Source organism: Vanessa atalanta, chromosome 8, assembly GCF_905147765.1.
Source record: "Vanessa atalanta chromosome 8, ilVanAtal1.2, whole genome shotgun sequence".
Taxonomy (NCBI): Eukaryota; Metazoa; Arthropoda; class Insecta; order Lepidoptera; family Nymphalidae; genus Vanessa; species Vanessa atalanta.
Genome location: NC_061878.1, coordinates 7,341,134 through 7,357,596, shown reverse-complemented (window position 1 = coordinate 7,357,596; position 16,463 = coordinate 7,341,134). Strand labels below are relative to the sequence as shown.

General features: G+C 28.6%; 1 protein-coding gene across 3 annotated transcripts; it reads right to left on the bottom strand.

Annotated features, from left to right (window-relative positions):
* Positions 1 to 129: 129 nt before the first annotated feature.
* LOC125066035 (major royal jelly protein 1-like) lies at positions 130 to 14,486 on the bottom strand. Of its 3 annotated transcripts, none has more exons than XM_047673922.1 (8): positions 7,643 to 7,725; positions 6,374 to 6,535; positions 4,877 to 5,125; positions 4,165 to 4,334; positions 2,475 to 2,639; positions 1,694 to 1,856; positions 907 to 1,088; positions 130 to 670 (listed from the first exon to the last, which is right to left on the bottom strand). In XM_047673922.1, exons 2-8 carry the CDS (start codon positions 6,423 to 6,425, stop codon positions 236 to 238), a joined length of 1,416 nt encoding a protein of 471 aa, XP_047529878.1. In that variant the 5' UTR covers positions 6,426 to 6,535; positions 7,643 to 7,725; the 3' UTR covers positions 130 to 235. The 3 variants fall into 3 exon arrangements, with proteins under 3 accessions (XP_047529878.1, XP_047529879.1, XP_047529881.1); XM_047673923.1 differs by having other exon boundaries at positions 7,618 to 7,713; XM_047673925.1 differs by lacking the exons at positions 6,374 to 6,535; positions 7,643 to 7,725 and adding an exon at positions 14,371 to 14,486.
* Between the last annotated feature and the right edge of the window lie 1,977 nt (positions 14,487 to 16,463).

Sequence of the window (16,463 nt, the reverse complement as noted above, 5' to 3'; positions counted from 1 at the left end):
GTTAATCTTGTCTTTGGGTGTAAATGTTTCATTATCAATGTCTGTATCAATCCCAAGTGTTCATGAAGTATCATGTAATGTTAAAACGTTGATGATTTAGCTTATGCACTAGAAATAAAAATTCATCAATACATTGAAATAATTTATGTCCTTATAATTATAACAAACAATTAATGGTAATTATGACCAGTTATACCACATAAATAAATATAAAGAATCTGGCATTTTATAATGTTTATAGGAACGCTACAGCACCATATTTAAACATATACTTTTTGATTTGAGGTGATATGCGATCGGCATGTTTACCGATATAGTCGCCTTTTGCAGGTTGTCTGCAAGCCGAGTTTTCTAACAAAAGTGGAATTTTTTCAGCATGTATTCTAAAATTGATTCTGTCTGAACTAATAGATCCTGTCATCACTCTTTGGAAACTCGACGTTAATAACCATAGTTCTTCTTCGCCTTTAAGATTTTTGACAACTTTAACACCACTAGAAAACTGTAATGTTTCTTTGTTGATAGCAATTTGGTGGAAATTATTTGTAGAGAATTCTGTACCTGAATTCCAGCACCAAATACCCGGAGGTTCCATAAGACCAAAATATAAAATACCGTTGCTGTCCATAGCTTCCGCTGCTGATTGGTTTGGACGCTCTTGGGGAAATACCTGAAAAAATTAAACCCATATTTCAGTAATTCGTTACGTGTGAGGAATTTCATTTAAAATACTATTATTTTCAAATGAAAAATATATTTCAGTAATATTATGTTCTAACTCTAATAATAATAAGCAATACTTATTGTTGTGTTCAGGTTTGAAGGGTGAGTGACCCAGTGAAACTATTTGTTGTTTTAAAATACATTATTTTTAATAATATAATTAATTTAAAAAACTGTACTTACGTTTACGGAATAAGGATTCGCGTTAGAGTCTGCAATAAAGGAGTCGTTTCTAAGTACACTGGTGCGTACTACGTTCTCCGAGGTGGAAGCTAATGCATGGAAATACAGGTAACGGTCGAGACCCGGCTTGTATGGAGACAGTGCCATACCTAATACTCCATCCATAAGGTCGAAACTCTCCCCTTTTGAAAATAAACAAATATCAATTAATACGTCTAAAATTTACTTGTAAAGATGTATTAAGTATAGTATATTCTATAAGCTTATTTACATATACATCTATATATCATCAGTTATTGTACCGCCAAATAATAGTACTCAGTATCGCTCAGTGAATGAGCCAGTGTAACTACAGGCAAAGGGACATAACATCTTAGTTCCCAAGGTTGGTGGCGCATTGGTGATGTAAGGAATGGTTAATGTTTCTTACAGCGCCATTGTATGGGTGGTGGTGACCACTTATTATCAGGTGGCCCATATATGCTCGTCCAACAATCTAACATAAAAAAGCTTTAAATTAGAAATAACATTTCCAAGGAAAATGAAGTTTCCGTTCGTTTAATTATTATAATAATTATAACTCCGTCTGTAGCAATTATTGCACCACTTTTTTATTCTACTTTTATTGTATGAATTTTTATAGATTAAAGATACTTAGTAATTTCTATTATTATAGTGGAAGGGCGATGTTATATTACTTATACTTATACGAAAATCAGTGATATAATTAAGATACATACATATATTGCCACTGATAATTTAATATATTTTTAATAAATATATTTACCATCAATCGTAAAAGTTCCATGTGACGGGTAAGGGTACATTAATCGATGGGTGACTCTCCAGGAGCGGTCATTGATAACATCGACCACTAACAATCCGAAGCCAGATACATCAGCCACATACACGAAGGTGTCCGAACAGTCGTGACCTCGAACGTCCACAACCTGTCCGACGTCAGATACTTATTATACAAAAAATATCAAAAGAATTTCATTAAACACGTAATAAAATTTACGTCTTATTAATTTAGTTATATTACTATCAAATTTAATAGTCATTAAAACTGCTAAGATATACTTATGTAGGAACTAGTTTTGAGTAATTTTAAATACGAATTTATTTGTTAATATTAAACTAATAGTAAATTTATTTTTTAAATTCAATTTGTATGTTTTAATATGATAGACTAGCAACCCCAGCAGTTACTATGTGACCGCCGAGAACTGCTGCGAAAACTAATCACAGTAAATCTCTGGCTACCATATGAAACCTTGTAAAGTAATAAATTCAGGTCAAGACCTTTCCAATCCAATACTAAACGAAAAAAAAAACGTACTTTATGACATAAATAAGCTGGAGACAAAATTTTCCTTAATCTTTTAATAATATAATTAGAATAAAAAATCTATTATTTTTTAGTTTTACGTCTCACCATTAATTGGTGTATAATTGTCTATTTGTAATATTTAATTACAGAAATATTTTAAATATCGGCGAATTAATCTACTGAGTAGTTTTTGTTAATCATCTATTTCAATCCAAGACAGGTCCATGATACTTACTGGAGTGATGAACAAGGATGTTGCGATGTAACTCGAAGGGTTTGGTCGATGTTTGTAAACTAACTGGTCTGTCTTTAAATCAAAGGCTAGTAATTGAGGAGGACAAACAGCTTTTTCTCCGATTTTTCCTGAATCCATCACCCAAAGTCGATCGCATTTGTCAATCTATAATTGAGACAAACCACTCATTAAGTATATTTTTTTATATATTTTACAATTTATTTATTTTAAATATGGAAACAACTGCTTGTAATCTATTTTCATATCCTAAGATGCAGACACCGTGTCTTATTAAATTTTCACGATTAAGATGATGATACAAAATAATTTCCATATAAAAAAACATATAGTTCTCACTGATGTCTTAATATATGCGTAAAGTAAACATGACGCAAGTTTTTGTCTCATCTAAAACACTTGAGGCAATCATACAAAAATGTTAAGGTAAGTTCAATGTTCTCGTTACAAATCGTTGTGTGTGTATAAGTATACAATTAACATTATGTATGTAAATGTAATAAATATAATGTTGCCATAATATAATTAGTAATAAAATTTTCTAACAGTCTAAGGGTTCTTTTATATGGCCGCAAAACAAGGGATTAATTTAATTAAAACAGTTCTTGCTCTTTTTGGTCTTCTCAGAATTGCTGTACCATACGACATTAGAGTGAGGAAATAGAAAGTGTACTTATATTTTCAGATCATAATTATATGTCCAGCGCGTCTTGAGTATGGAGGCTCAGGTTATAAGGAGTCAATCATAAAATTCAGAGCTTGGTCATTAGGAAGGAGACGTGCGTTTTATAGTGTAAAAGCACATTTATTAAATTTTTGGGGCGTGCAGTCTATATTCAACTTCATCCAATAATCCTTTGAAACATCATTCTTTCAAAACTACCAAAAATTAGAAAAAAATCACAAACATTTTTGACATTAGACACACGTAACTTGTGTTAAATGTACCGATATATATATAAACATTATCAACTTCTTAAAATCAAGTTCAATTCGAACGAAATTTACTCATGGCTATTATGAAAAATATTCTTGACAGAGTTAATACAAAATATAAATTGGCTATTGTGATAATCCCAATCATTATTATAAGTTTTCCATTACGATGTCAATAATAACCTTAGAAAGTTTAATTACTGTCAATACTTCCTTATTTACAGAAATTAATCTATCATTCATAATTTTTTTACCATCATAAATTGATATTTAATATTCATTCATTATTAATTATTATAAATATAAATTATTGTATGACTTTCATTAAAAAATAACTCAAATTATAATGATTGGGTTATCATTTGTAAACTGTACTAATTTTTGTAGCTTTTTTCCTTATGAATTATTACCATCAACATGTTACAATCGAAAAATTGTCGAATTCATATCGTAAAGATATCGATAGTAGAACACCAGACGATATGGAATATGATTACCATCATACTACAGTATAGGTACGTAGAATAAAGCACACCGGAAGATTCTAAATAAACTCTTAATATGTATTACGACCGGAAATATATTAAAACTATGGAAAAGGTCGAGTTGTGCAAATGACTGCAATATAATAATGACGTAATGATTATAAAAACAATAGTTTTAATAGTTCTGTTGTAATAACTGGTTTATTAGTTTCTATTCATAATGAAAAAAGCGCTAATATAATTAAACTCACAGCAATTCTAAACACGGACGTTAATCCATCGCAGTTGTTTCCTTGATTATCATGCCAAGAATAGTCTGGGTAGCCGCTGACTAGTCCTTCCTCATCAACAGTCCCCAGCGTCACCGGACGACCTTCATCGAACCTCGGTATCGTCACAAATATCCGTGACTTGGCTGGTCCTTGAATTAGAAGAAAATGTCATAGTTTAGCATTGTAAATTTACTTTTGTTTGGATAATAATTAACAACTTATAATAATTAATAAAAATTGAAAATTCACCAATAACACATAAACTTTACCAATATTAAAATTGAATAGATTTACGTCATTGTTTCTTTAGTCACGTAGTGATGCCTATTTGAAGAGCAAATGTAGAAAATTTACTTTGTAAACATAACGGATGCCGTTGAAAACACATCCGTTGGATGACTGTACTGCCTATAGAAAACGATCTTTTAGTCACAATGCTGAAAAATCCAGTCCAATGCTATTTTTTTTTTATTTAATGCACACAGTACGTATACAAAAACGTGAAAAATAGGTGAACTATACAACATACAAGCTTAACAGTGTTTTCTAACATTTTATAAGATCAATCTATTCAATAAAATACTTTTCCAGATAGGTTCAAAAATGTTTAAGTTCTAGGGAAACAACTTAAAAAAATAATACCGATTTTTTTACTCGGTTATTAAATTGTAGTTTATATGAATAAAATTACCTTTTCTATGATGAACATCGACGTCAATAGGAACTGAGTTGCCAGGTACATAGAAGCGATTTGCCAAAGCGGCCTGTTGAGCCTCCTCGCTAGGAAATACGAATTTCAATTCCGACCATTGTTTGACAATCCTGAGATTACTTTTTGCTCCTAATCCGGACCAGCAACAAGCTAGACAGTATGATAATAAAAAAAACCTATCTACCCCGTACCCCATTTCAGACTTATAAATGTCCAAAATATACGGATCTGAAACAAAAGACAAAAAGAAGATACAGAAATGTATATTAATCAAGCAAAACCCAGCAGACGTTATCCTGCCTAAGCAGTTGTGTATGTAAATACATACAAGTGGTAATATACCAATTGTCATGGATAAATTGTATGGATGATGAATCGCTGCTGTACAATTGAGTAGCAAGCTATAACAATGTAATTAGCATAAAAACTTTCTTCATGAAGAAATATATTGTCGAACAGTGACGGAGTCTATGTAATCTCAGACAGTATAACTCAATAATTAGAACATAACCAACATTCATTTCTACATATAAAATGTAGTAAAAGCAATATGATTTATGTCAGGAAATGTTTTCTATTGAAATAAATTACCCCAATTACACCTAAATATTATTTGAAGAACGTAATCATTTTTGCATGTTGTTGAACTGACAATGAGAAACATAACGTGTCGATTGAGACAAAGTTATATTTTCACCATTTTTATTAATTTGATATGACCAAACTAGTTCGATGCATAAAAGCTTTTGAAACAGATGATTATTTTTTGTAAAGCCTATTATTTGTACACAGTGTAACAATGAATGTCTCAATACACGATTTATTTTAAATAAACAACAAACGCTTATTTTATTTAAGTTTATATGTAATAAAATTTTTGAGAAGGCAAGCTATCAAATGGGCTAACTGATGGTAAGTAATCACGTTCGCTCATAGCTACGGGCAGTAGTAGTGGTTCTAGCTTTTATAGTAAACCATTTTTTACAACGTATAAGCATCGATAACCATAATTTTAAAGATTTTAAGTCCCTTGCGCCTTCTGAACACCGTGTTTAAAGTAGCCCACCTACTCTTCAAAGCAATTAATACTGTTTGCTGGTGATTGCGTGGCCCAGACGAAACTGCACAAATCCCTCCAACCAGTATTGTTTTTTTAAGCATAGCCTTCTTCTTTTTATAAACTTTAAGAATCAAATATCAATATATGTATATACAGTCTGTTTCCTTGATGATTGCGTAAGGAGTTAATACAACAGAAATTTGCTAACCTATTTTTCAAAATAAATTATGTATCGACGTTTCGATACATAATTAATTTTGAAAAATACAAATACATTGACATATGTACAAATAAAAGACATTGTAAAATAATAATCATCTGTTTAAACATTCGTATTACTACCGTAATTATTAATTCATTTGTTATTTTTTTAATTTACCATATAATTAAATTATACATATATAAAACAGATTTACCATATTGACTAAGAAGCGATCTGCATACCCGGTTTTGATGTGATGAAGTCATCTCGATTCACAAATTCAAATTAAATCTATTAATTTTAATTACACTTGCATCTTCATTATTAATAGATTTAACACGTATTGTTTTTAACACTACTTTTTATATAGAGCCTTCTAATATAAGAAAATATACACATTATTTTAATATTCGCGAAAAGTTGTTAATATACAATTATATTTTATAAATTTAAAATTATGTATATCGAATACTAATAAATGCTTACGATACAGACTATCAAGGAACTCTGTTAAGTTCATCGAACTAAAAAGTAGTCATTTAAATGAAATCATTGTTAGTATTTCTCACTAAACTGTTCACAGAGAGATGTTTTTCACTGTTATTTATTCATGCTGTACCAAACCATAAGTACAATATAATAATTATATTAATATTTACGACCGAGAGTTTATTTAGGCACTTCGTAAGCGTATAATTTAGAAGTTTCATTTGTTAACTCCGATAATATAACACAGTAATACAGAAAAGATTGAGCGACGCTTTTCACGGTTAAATGTAAAAGAATAAATGCTATTTAAGAGAAACGTGTAGGTAAGTCCGAATTTAGAATAAAACTAAGCGCCGGTATTGGACCTAGTAAAGAGATTTGGTAACCGTAACTTCTATTTCAATAATTTATTATGCAAAAATTTATAGCGTTCTTTATTTTAAACACTTATTTGTTCTTAGCTTGTTATATCTATAAAAAAAAATGTTATGATACCATGAAAAAACGGATAAATAAAATCAACCAAAACTTGTTTAATGCAATTTATCAAAAGTACCTTCAACATAAAAAGCTGTGGAGAATAAAACTTAAAAGTGCACTTGTCTTTTTGTTTCACAAAGAGGCAAACGAGCGATATTCTATATCATAATCTTCATTTTACAATAATTTAATATTAATTACACAAGTTATTGTATCTTAATAGAATTACTCTTTGATAAACTTTGAGGTCGGAAAAATACTCGTAGCAGATACATACATGTTTATATTAATACTCATACGTAATATATAAAAAAACAAAAAATGGAAAATTAATATAAACTATTCAACACAATTTACATTATTTTTACCAACAAACCGTTTTGGTATTTTACTTAAATTCGATTAAATACGATAAATTGTTAGTACTTCTTCTGCAATTATTATTCAACATTAATATATACGGTGTCTTAACCGAATACACCGCATTACTTTTTTAGATAGTCCTCGAATGCACCTTGCTCGTGATAAACACTGTCGGTATTATTTATGTAAAATAATTACTGATTACTGTCTGTAACTTGTAAAAGTCGGACTGAAACGTTTCGACCAGCGTACGTTATAATATAGGTCGGGATACGAGGAAAACGTTTGTCAAAGTAGATGATAATTGTTCTTGCGAAACAAAAGCAAGAAAACAGATCATAATCACGTAAATGAGGTGTCGTGACCGAAGATGGAATTGCTATTTTTATTGTTATTTCGATTGCGTTTCAATAATATTTCTATTAAGTACAAAGCAATCGGGTAACGTTGGTGTTCGTAGTGGCATGGACTGTAACCACAAAACGACTCATCGTGACATTGAACTTGACTCGCGTATATTATTAACTACCTAACCACCCGTTTATGATCAGAGCGACCGCGATTTTTGTGTTCATTATTAATATATTACGGGTATTTCCGGTTTTATTATTAGTATAGGGACTATAAATAGCTTATCTTCATTCATATATATTAATTACTATATAATTTCAATACGTACAAAAGTTTATACATATTTTTGATGATATTTCATGATTTTATAATAAAATAAAAATCATAAAAAAATCTGTAGATCATTTACGTGGATAATAATGCAGTAACAAGTGGTCATAACAACCAGACTATAGTAATAAAAATACGTGGCTGCAATCGAGACAAAAGACTTTTAATGACAATGTTATAATTTTAATTTTAATCAAGTAAAAACCACATTGAATAAATAAGAATAGCACTTAAAAATATTTTACTGTGGACGCTGAAGGGTTAAATCGTATCTCAATCGGACAGGTTAAAAAAAATAATTATAGTATAATATTCACGCTCATTGTTAATATTGCTTTTTAGATGGTCAAACGAGATATTAATTAACAATCATATATGCGGATGTGGTCGAATAAGGTATTTATACTTTTTATTATTATTTGATTTTAATAAAATCCAAATTTTTTATCATTAATAATATCAAGTTTATATTTCGTTATAGATACATTACAATTTGTTATAAATATCTTTATATATATAATTCTACTGTACGTGTGTGTGTGGATAAATGAACTAAACGGCGAGAACAATTTCGATCTATTTTTTGTATGTATTTGAGTGGGTCATTGTTGGACCTGGTAAGTGCGATCGAAGTAAATAAAACTCTTATTTCAAACCGACGAAGTCGACGCAGCTAGTGAAATGTACATTACAAAAAATACATACCTACATAGAAAATATAGAACAAAATTAAAGACTTCTGTAGGTATAAACAGTTTTTTAAAAATATTAATGCCCCACGGCGAACAGTTTACAAATTAACTTGTATTATAGAACTAGCAGGTTTGATCCCTGGTATATCTTATTGGTAGTATTTAAACGATCCTAAGCAATAGTTAATGTTTTACAAACTAAAATTCGTAATATACATCCAAATAGTCTACAACATAAATTCATCATTAGAAAAACGATTACTAAATCTTTGAATTCTTTTAAAATAGTAAAAATACCAATCATGATAAAAAATCAATTTTTTAATTTTATATATTGTAATAAAAATAGCAAACTATTACGTTGAATTATAAAAATTGCCTCATCAACACGGGAACATAGCTAGAAACTATTTCGTAGGTCAATTGTCTTTGCAATCATGCCCATTAGGTATGATTGTAAAGAGGTCGTTCATTTATAATAGTTATACACATCAATAAGATGATATAAGATGAAGCCCTTGTAACAATATGGATGGGAAATTAGGAATAATAATAGTACATTAAGAACAATATATAAAATTGAAGTGTCTGTTTGCAATTTTTAAGTAATATTTATAAATGCTTATAGATATGTAATGCGTATTAAAAAAAAAATTCTATTTATCTATTTATATGCTCCGAATAATCTTCGAAGCTTCTAATTCGATATTGGCAAGACTTTCAACGATAGATGGCTAATATTTAAAGGAGTGAGTAAAAGCTTCCTTTCATTTAAAAAAAAAAACGAATAAGAGTTCCACGGGATACAAGAGGACACAGAAAAAAAATGTTCATACAGGACAAAGTCTGCCGGTTCCCAAAATAGTTTTATTTAAATATACTCTTACAATATTTTTTTCTACGAAATCTAATAGATACTCCATTACTTTTATGTATTTACGTCAGATTTATTATTCAATCTTATTCTGGTGCATAGTAGTGAGGTTATAAGATTGTTTTTAATAATAATTTTGTAATAATATAAAAAATAAATAAATTTTAGTAATAATATTATAGTCAAATAGATTTCGTTTTTAGCTTCATTGAAATTACCAATATGTCCGTTATATTGTGATGCTGAACACGTTTATACAAACATGGATTGTCTCATCCTGACTGGGTTTTAACAGTAGACTTATGCAGGCAAGAATCCTTAATCCGATTTAAATAAGTAATTATTTAAATGATAAGTTGTTAAATAATTAAGTAGGTTGTTACCTTAATTGTCATTATTTTTAATACAATGTGTTTTATTATGCTTAAAATGTTGTAAACCCATACATAAACAACAATGGCGAAGTAATTGTTGCTGGAATTCTCAAGCGTACCTATACGAATGTCATAATTATAAAACATAAAATATTTTCATAAGATTACTCAAATTATTTTCAGGGTCAGTGTAAATCTGGAAGCATAATCAATTATTCGGCAAAATCAATTGATTTACATTTTTAATCTCTTACCAAATAAAGCTAAATGTTTAATTAATTGACACATTGACGTAAGCTGTCAACTTCTCTATAATTAAAGAACATTTTTATCGTATCAGGTTTTCGACACTTATTAATGAATTTTGATTCTTTATCCAAAATATAACAGAAGCCCAAAGTGAATAATCTGAGCACAGTCAAGCGATATTGTAAAATTTTTGTAGTTGTTTAATTGGAAGACGAAGTATTGGATGTCGCGACATATGTACAAGGTCTTTTGTGTACCTTGAATGGGTAAGACATTTATGACACTAATATTAGAGATGAGGCTGTTCCTCGTGAATGGCTATAACAAATAAATAATTTAAAAAAATACGTCACTGTGTACCTAACACATCAGGTAATTGGGAAATAAAATGGATTTTAAAATGGGTACAACCACTTGCTATGACCCATTCCACCAGGTCTCTGTTATAATTTATCATTTAAACTTTTATCATCACATCGAAAGCCGTCTTATAATTGTTATCAAAAATACTACATTGTAAATATAGTATAATATAGGAGAGACCATACTAGGTGCATTTAATTTCAAAATGGCCTTAATGATTTGAGTATAATTTTGACAAATTATACTCTCAAATATATATATAATATATTTGAGACTCTTGAAAATTTTAAGACACTATTGTTTATGAATTCAAAGCATCATTTGACAACGCAAAAAGTTATGTCAACAATTGCTTGGAAGATCGCAATTGTTTTTTACTCAATTCATTCATATTAAAAAAACAATATTGTCTGTGATATTAAACGTGTCAGTTAAGTAAATTGTTACGTAATATTACTTTATATGAATCTCAATAGTTATGAATTGTATATAACGTCATCCTTAAAACATTTTTATTGAATCATAATGGTTGTAAATAAAGTATTTGTTTCTTATATTTTATTTTATGTTAATCGTATTTATATATAATTAAATTAAAAATAAAAATAAGTTGCAAACATCAAATCTTAATATACATTACGATTAGGTGTTAAGTCATTATTAATTTCACATCTTCATTTTATGTACATTAGCCACACAAAGTAAATTAAATCTAACAGAAATCCTAAATGGTCAATTCTATTTAATTATTGATTTGAATTATTAAAGATTATCTAATGATTAATACGTCTTTATTTCTCGTGTTTATTAAGTAGTTTCCGCACGCGTTTAGCGGGGCGCAATTGTTAAGTTAACTATGGAGGGTACTTAGTTAATCTAACAACTATTAGATAGATATAAATTTATCATACACGTTGGATTTTTTTTTATTTAATTTCATAATGATTTAATGGTTAAGGCGTGAAAACGTTACAAAACAAATGTATAAACAAACCCACTTTTTGATTTATTATCTTAGCAAGGATGTTATTAATAAAATAATTACAGTAAATACCAAAAAAAAAGTAGATCAATTACTGACATATTGCTCTAAAATATTATTTTTCTTATTCCTTACTTGTATTATTCTATTTTTCTCAATAATAGGTAAACGTAATAGGCTTCTGTGTTCGAAGATAAGAATAAACCTTGAAGTCAACACCTTAGTGCTAATTATTTCAATAGGATAACGCTTCACCTTTTGATGGGAAGTCCAGATCTCTCTGAAGTATCTATTTGCTCAAAACCATGTAGCACGTGGCAACACTTTGCGACAGATGATGCTTGTAACTCGTTACGTGACGGATTTTATTATAGAATTATAATATGTTAAAATTACGCAATCATTAAAACTCATGTCATAGGTAGCAAACAAATACGGATGTATAAAGATTCGTGCATTCAATAATATACAATGAATATGAGACATTTTTTTTTTTATTAATTGTAAATTAACGTACGTGCGTACAAAATAATAACATAATAATGTTATTATTTTGTACGGGTAACTTTTACAACCAGTATCTTTCAAATAAAGATTTCATTATAAGTTAAAATTTAAATTTGCATTATAGTAGCGGTTCGATTCGAAATTCGGTAACATTTCCAACACAAAATATTAACCTATACCCGAGTGAAAAACTTTATTAACAGCTAACCGTTCGTAATTGCTCGGGTTGCGTACGTATTACGTATTGTTATGGTTATTCCCTAAGGAACTACACATATTTTCCGAAATAATCAGCTTATGCGTTAAACCAGGAAAAAGTGTTTTGTACGTGATCCAAGAAAGGAATTTGTATTAAACATCCTAATATAAGTTAATTTAAGTTTCATATTACTGTTGCTTACAATATTTGAAGAACATCTCGGAATTGTCTAAGGTCTTATAATTGACAGCGTATTAACTAATATACTTATACATGAAACACCGATGGGTCCTATGTTGTCAAAGTGGCAATTTGATCATTTCCATTTTTTATAATTTAATAATAATAGTATTTTTAAGCAGTAAAATTGCTTATGTGTCACACTTTTAAACGTGTAATTTAATCAATTTAAAAGACGAAAAATTATAAATAAAAAGATAAATATTTTATTATAATAAAATAATAAGCATTTAAAATAATAAGCTTTTACTATGTGATTCGTCCAAAGTGACACTGACCTTTTTACAATTTATGGCCATATGGTAGGTAAGTAATTGAAAAAGAAAATATATATAAATCGTTATGGCTTAAATCACAGACCGAGGTGTCATAGTTAAAATGCTAAGTTTCATAAACCTTAATAAGTGAAAATATATATTAAAATGAAACTTTGAGAGCCTCTATTGTATTGTATAAAAGTAATGTTTTTTTTTTCATTTTGACCCTTATACATAGATTTTCCCAATTCGATGTGGGAAATGGAAATGCTCTTCCTCCGAAGCCACTTCTTATTACGATCTTTTATAAATCTCCAGGTTATATCAAATGATTCAGATGCTCTTCGTTTTGTTGATATCAAAATAAAACGAATTAATAATTTAATTTTATTAAAATATACCTACTTAGTTCTAAAGTTTAAATGTTTTATTAAATATCTGAATATTTTTTTTAACATTTTTAAATCGTATAGGCCTAATGTTGTACAGCGATTCATATGTTCATATATTGAAAAAGTATGTCAAGCGGAAAATGCTTAACCTGGCAACTAGCACAAATAATCTTTTGTAATTCCAAGTAACATCTCATTACCTGTATGTTATACAAATCATGACATTGGACAAAAAGAAAAAAATATAGTACCAAAAATTTGTCGCAAGACAGGTAACATTTTTTGGCTACATCTTTATATATATAAATGTTCTGTGTGTGTGTGTACATATGCTACTGAATTCTTAAACGATTGGACCTATTTTAATGAAATTGTTTGTGTATATTTAAGTAAGTCCCTGGGTGGCTTAGATTGAACTCATCTGATGGCGCTGTGATTGGGAAGTAAATAAATTTCATCCGGCCGAAGCCGTGACTGGCAGCTAGTCTGTATATAAATAAACAAATGCAACTTACTACCTTTTTCTCGTCTGCTTGTCGAGCAATATTCTTTTTGCTAGATTTATTGTTATCAATAAACATAATAAGAGTTCTTTTGTGTTTTCGAATTTTAATGATTGGGCGAAAATTTTGTTTTATTTTTATACTACGACATACAGGTTATAAAAGTTGATAACCGAATCACTAATAAATAATAAAGTATTTTGACCTTTTCAAATTGAATTTATTTTTAAGTTAAAATATTAATACGAATTTATGATACCTTCTATAATTTATAGATGTTAATTTTATGGTAATGAAGATTTTTTAAATTTAAAAATTTTTAATTTTTTTTTAAACCATCACGTCTTTTATCGATCAAATCTATTTCACTAGATGAAATGATGAGTTAAAAACAAAGAAATTTTAATATATAAACGTATAACATATATACTATAAAATAAAGTATAAAATAATGATAACAAGTAGCGTTAAGTATAAATAAATACAATAATATTATTTAAATTATTTCCATATATAAAGAATAATATTAAAACGAATATTTTAACAATTTAAGACAACTAACATACCTCTTTATTACAAAGATGTAACTTCCTGTTGTCGGTAATAAAGTTGAAAAAACCACTAAAACTATATTCCTATTAGCGTTTTATATATGCGAGCGTCTCTGTCGAGGAACGAATGCCAACTGTTAGGAAACTTGTCTAAATAATTGTATTTTTAATCATCATTCGATATATATACGAACATTTGGAATATCGCAATGCCATTCATAATTATTAATTATGGATAAGAAATAAAGCTCAGCCTTTTAAAAACTCTTCTAAGAAGGCCTACAATTATAATTTCAATCTTGTTAGAATTCATTTAAAAAATAATTTATATTTATATACACGATATTAAATATATCAATTTATTAAATTTTGAGTATTTAAATTAATTTAACAGTCTTATTCATTATAGTTTATAACTTATTGATTACCGTTTACGGACATACGAGTATTTATAAATAAGTTCTAAAGTATCATCGCTGGTAATAAAAGACACATTGTATCTTATCTATACATAATTAGCTGAACGTCCCGACTTTGTCTGGGATAAATAATATTTTTATTTACTTTCTGAACGCAGTGTCACCTACCTGGTCCAATCTAAGCCATCCGGGAAATCACGTGAGCAAAACCGTTCAGGATTTCAGATATATATAAGCGTACAGAAGATTTATATGTATGTATATAGATATAGATATATGGAAAACGATGTTATAAAAAAAATATTTCACCATACAAAATTGGGACCGAATTTAATTCGTTCGAAAATTTCCAATCAATAATCTTACAATGTCAAAACTATATTTTTAAACAACATAATTGATTAAAAGTTTTTTTTTATCATTAATTGACGTTTTACTCAAAAAACGTTTAGTCAATTTGATTGGACGACCTAAATATACCTATTTATTTGTGTAACAAGGAAATTGATAAAAGTGATTTAGTTAAAAAAAAAAACCGATGTTTTTAATTACTTCTTCTACTTTTACAACAAGAGAAGGTTATTTGAAAGAAAAAGACACAACAAAAACAAACAGTGCTACTAAATAGTATTTCATATTCCGTTACTTACTTTCTATAATAAAACTTACAAATCCTTTTTAATTATTTTCTTTCAAACTATTTTTTTTTTAATTTCACCGATAAAAAACCTACTCGAAAACGGCTATTGTAAACATTGCCAACCAATGTTTACAATTTAAACTTTATTGCTATCTTTATAAAGTTAAGATTCGCACATCGAAAAACGATGACTTCAGAAAATTATATAAATCCTTTGAATAAACAACGTAATTGAGTTATCAATCGAGTTTAATTTTGTTTGTTTTAATCTTAAAAAAATATAGTTTTTTTTTATTGGAAGGTAGAAAGGCTACAAGGCTGCCTCTGGTATGATTAAACAATGTTTGTTTGATACATATAATTTTGTCGTACTTATTTGTTCATTTAAACTATGATGTATCTGTTATAAAGTGTTATTCTCAATACAATCGTAATGCAAAAAAAATGAGGTATAATATTTTGGTTATTAACATTAAACTTGTATATTCTCACGTATGCGATATTTTCTAAGGGTAAAACTAATATATAAATCTAGGAAAAATGAGTCATAGTGATATTTGGTACACTCATATAAGTCTTCCTAAAAGCTTTATAAATTAACTTGTGTGGCGGTTTGTTTAGTTACCTTAGTTTTTATAAAAATACGTGTCGCAAGTCATCCGAAACAATTTACTTATTTCACTGCATGCCATATCATATGATAAAGGTGTTGGTCCAGTATATCATATCATAGTTAGTCCAGTGGATAGATCGCATGGTCTCAACCAAATAGCACGAGGAAAAATTCGGGCAAGTACAACTGAGCATTATTAATAAGTATTATAAATCATAGCTAGGTCGGCAGTTCATGTAACATCCTAAGGAAACATAGCATGTACATGTATCGATAATATTCTGCAACATGTGTATCCCCGGACTCGAAACTCGCACTATAGTAGTGTTGTGGAATAAGCTTCAAACCTTATCCTTAAGAGGATATTAGCGAATTGTTACTTTACAATTCTATCTAATTATACGAAATATATTAGTTATCGAAACGCAGTTCAATA

What these genes read in the sequence shown, in the direction of transcription:
- LOC125066035 (XM_047673922.1), bottom strand. Translation starts at nt 6,425, where the DNA reads ATGACTTCATCACATCAAAACCGGGTATGCAGATCGCTTCTTAGTCAA. An exon ending in ATCGCTTCTTAGTCAATATG is followed by an intron (nt 5,126 to 6,373) that starts GTAAATCTGTTT and finishes CTTTTGTTTCAG; the next exon opens with ATCCGTATATTTTGGACATT. An exon ending in CGAATCCTTATTCCGTAAAC is followed by an intron (nt 671 to 906) that starts GTAAGTACAGTT and finishes TAATTTTTTCAG; the next exon opens with GTATTTCCCCAAGAGCGTCC.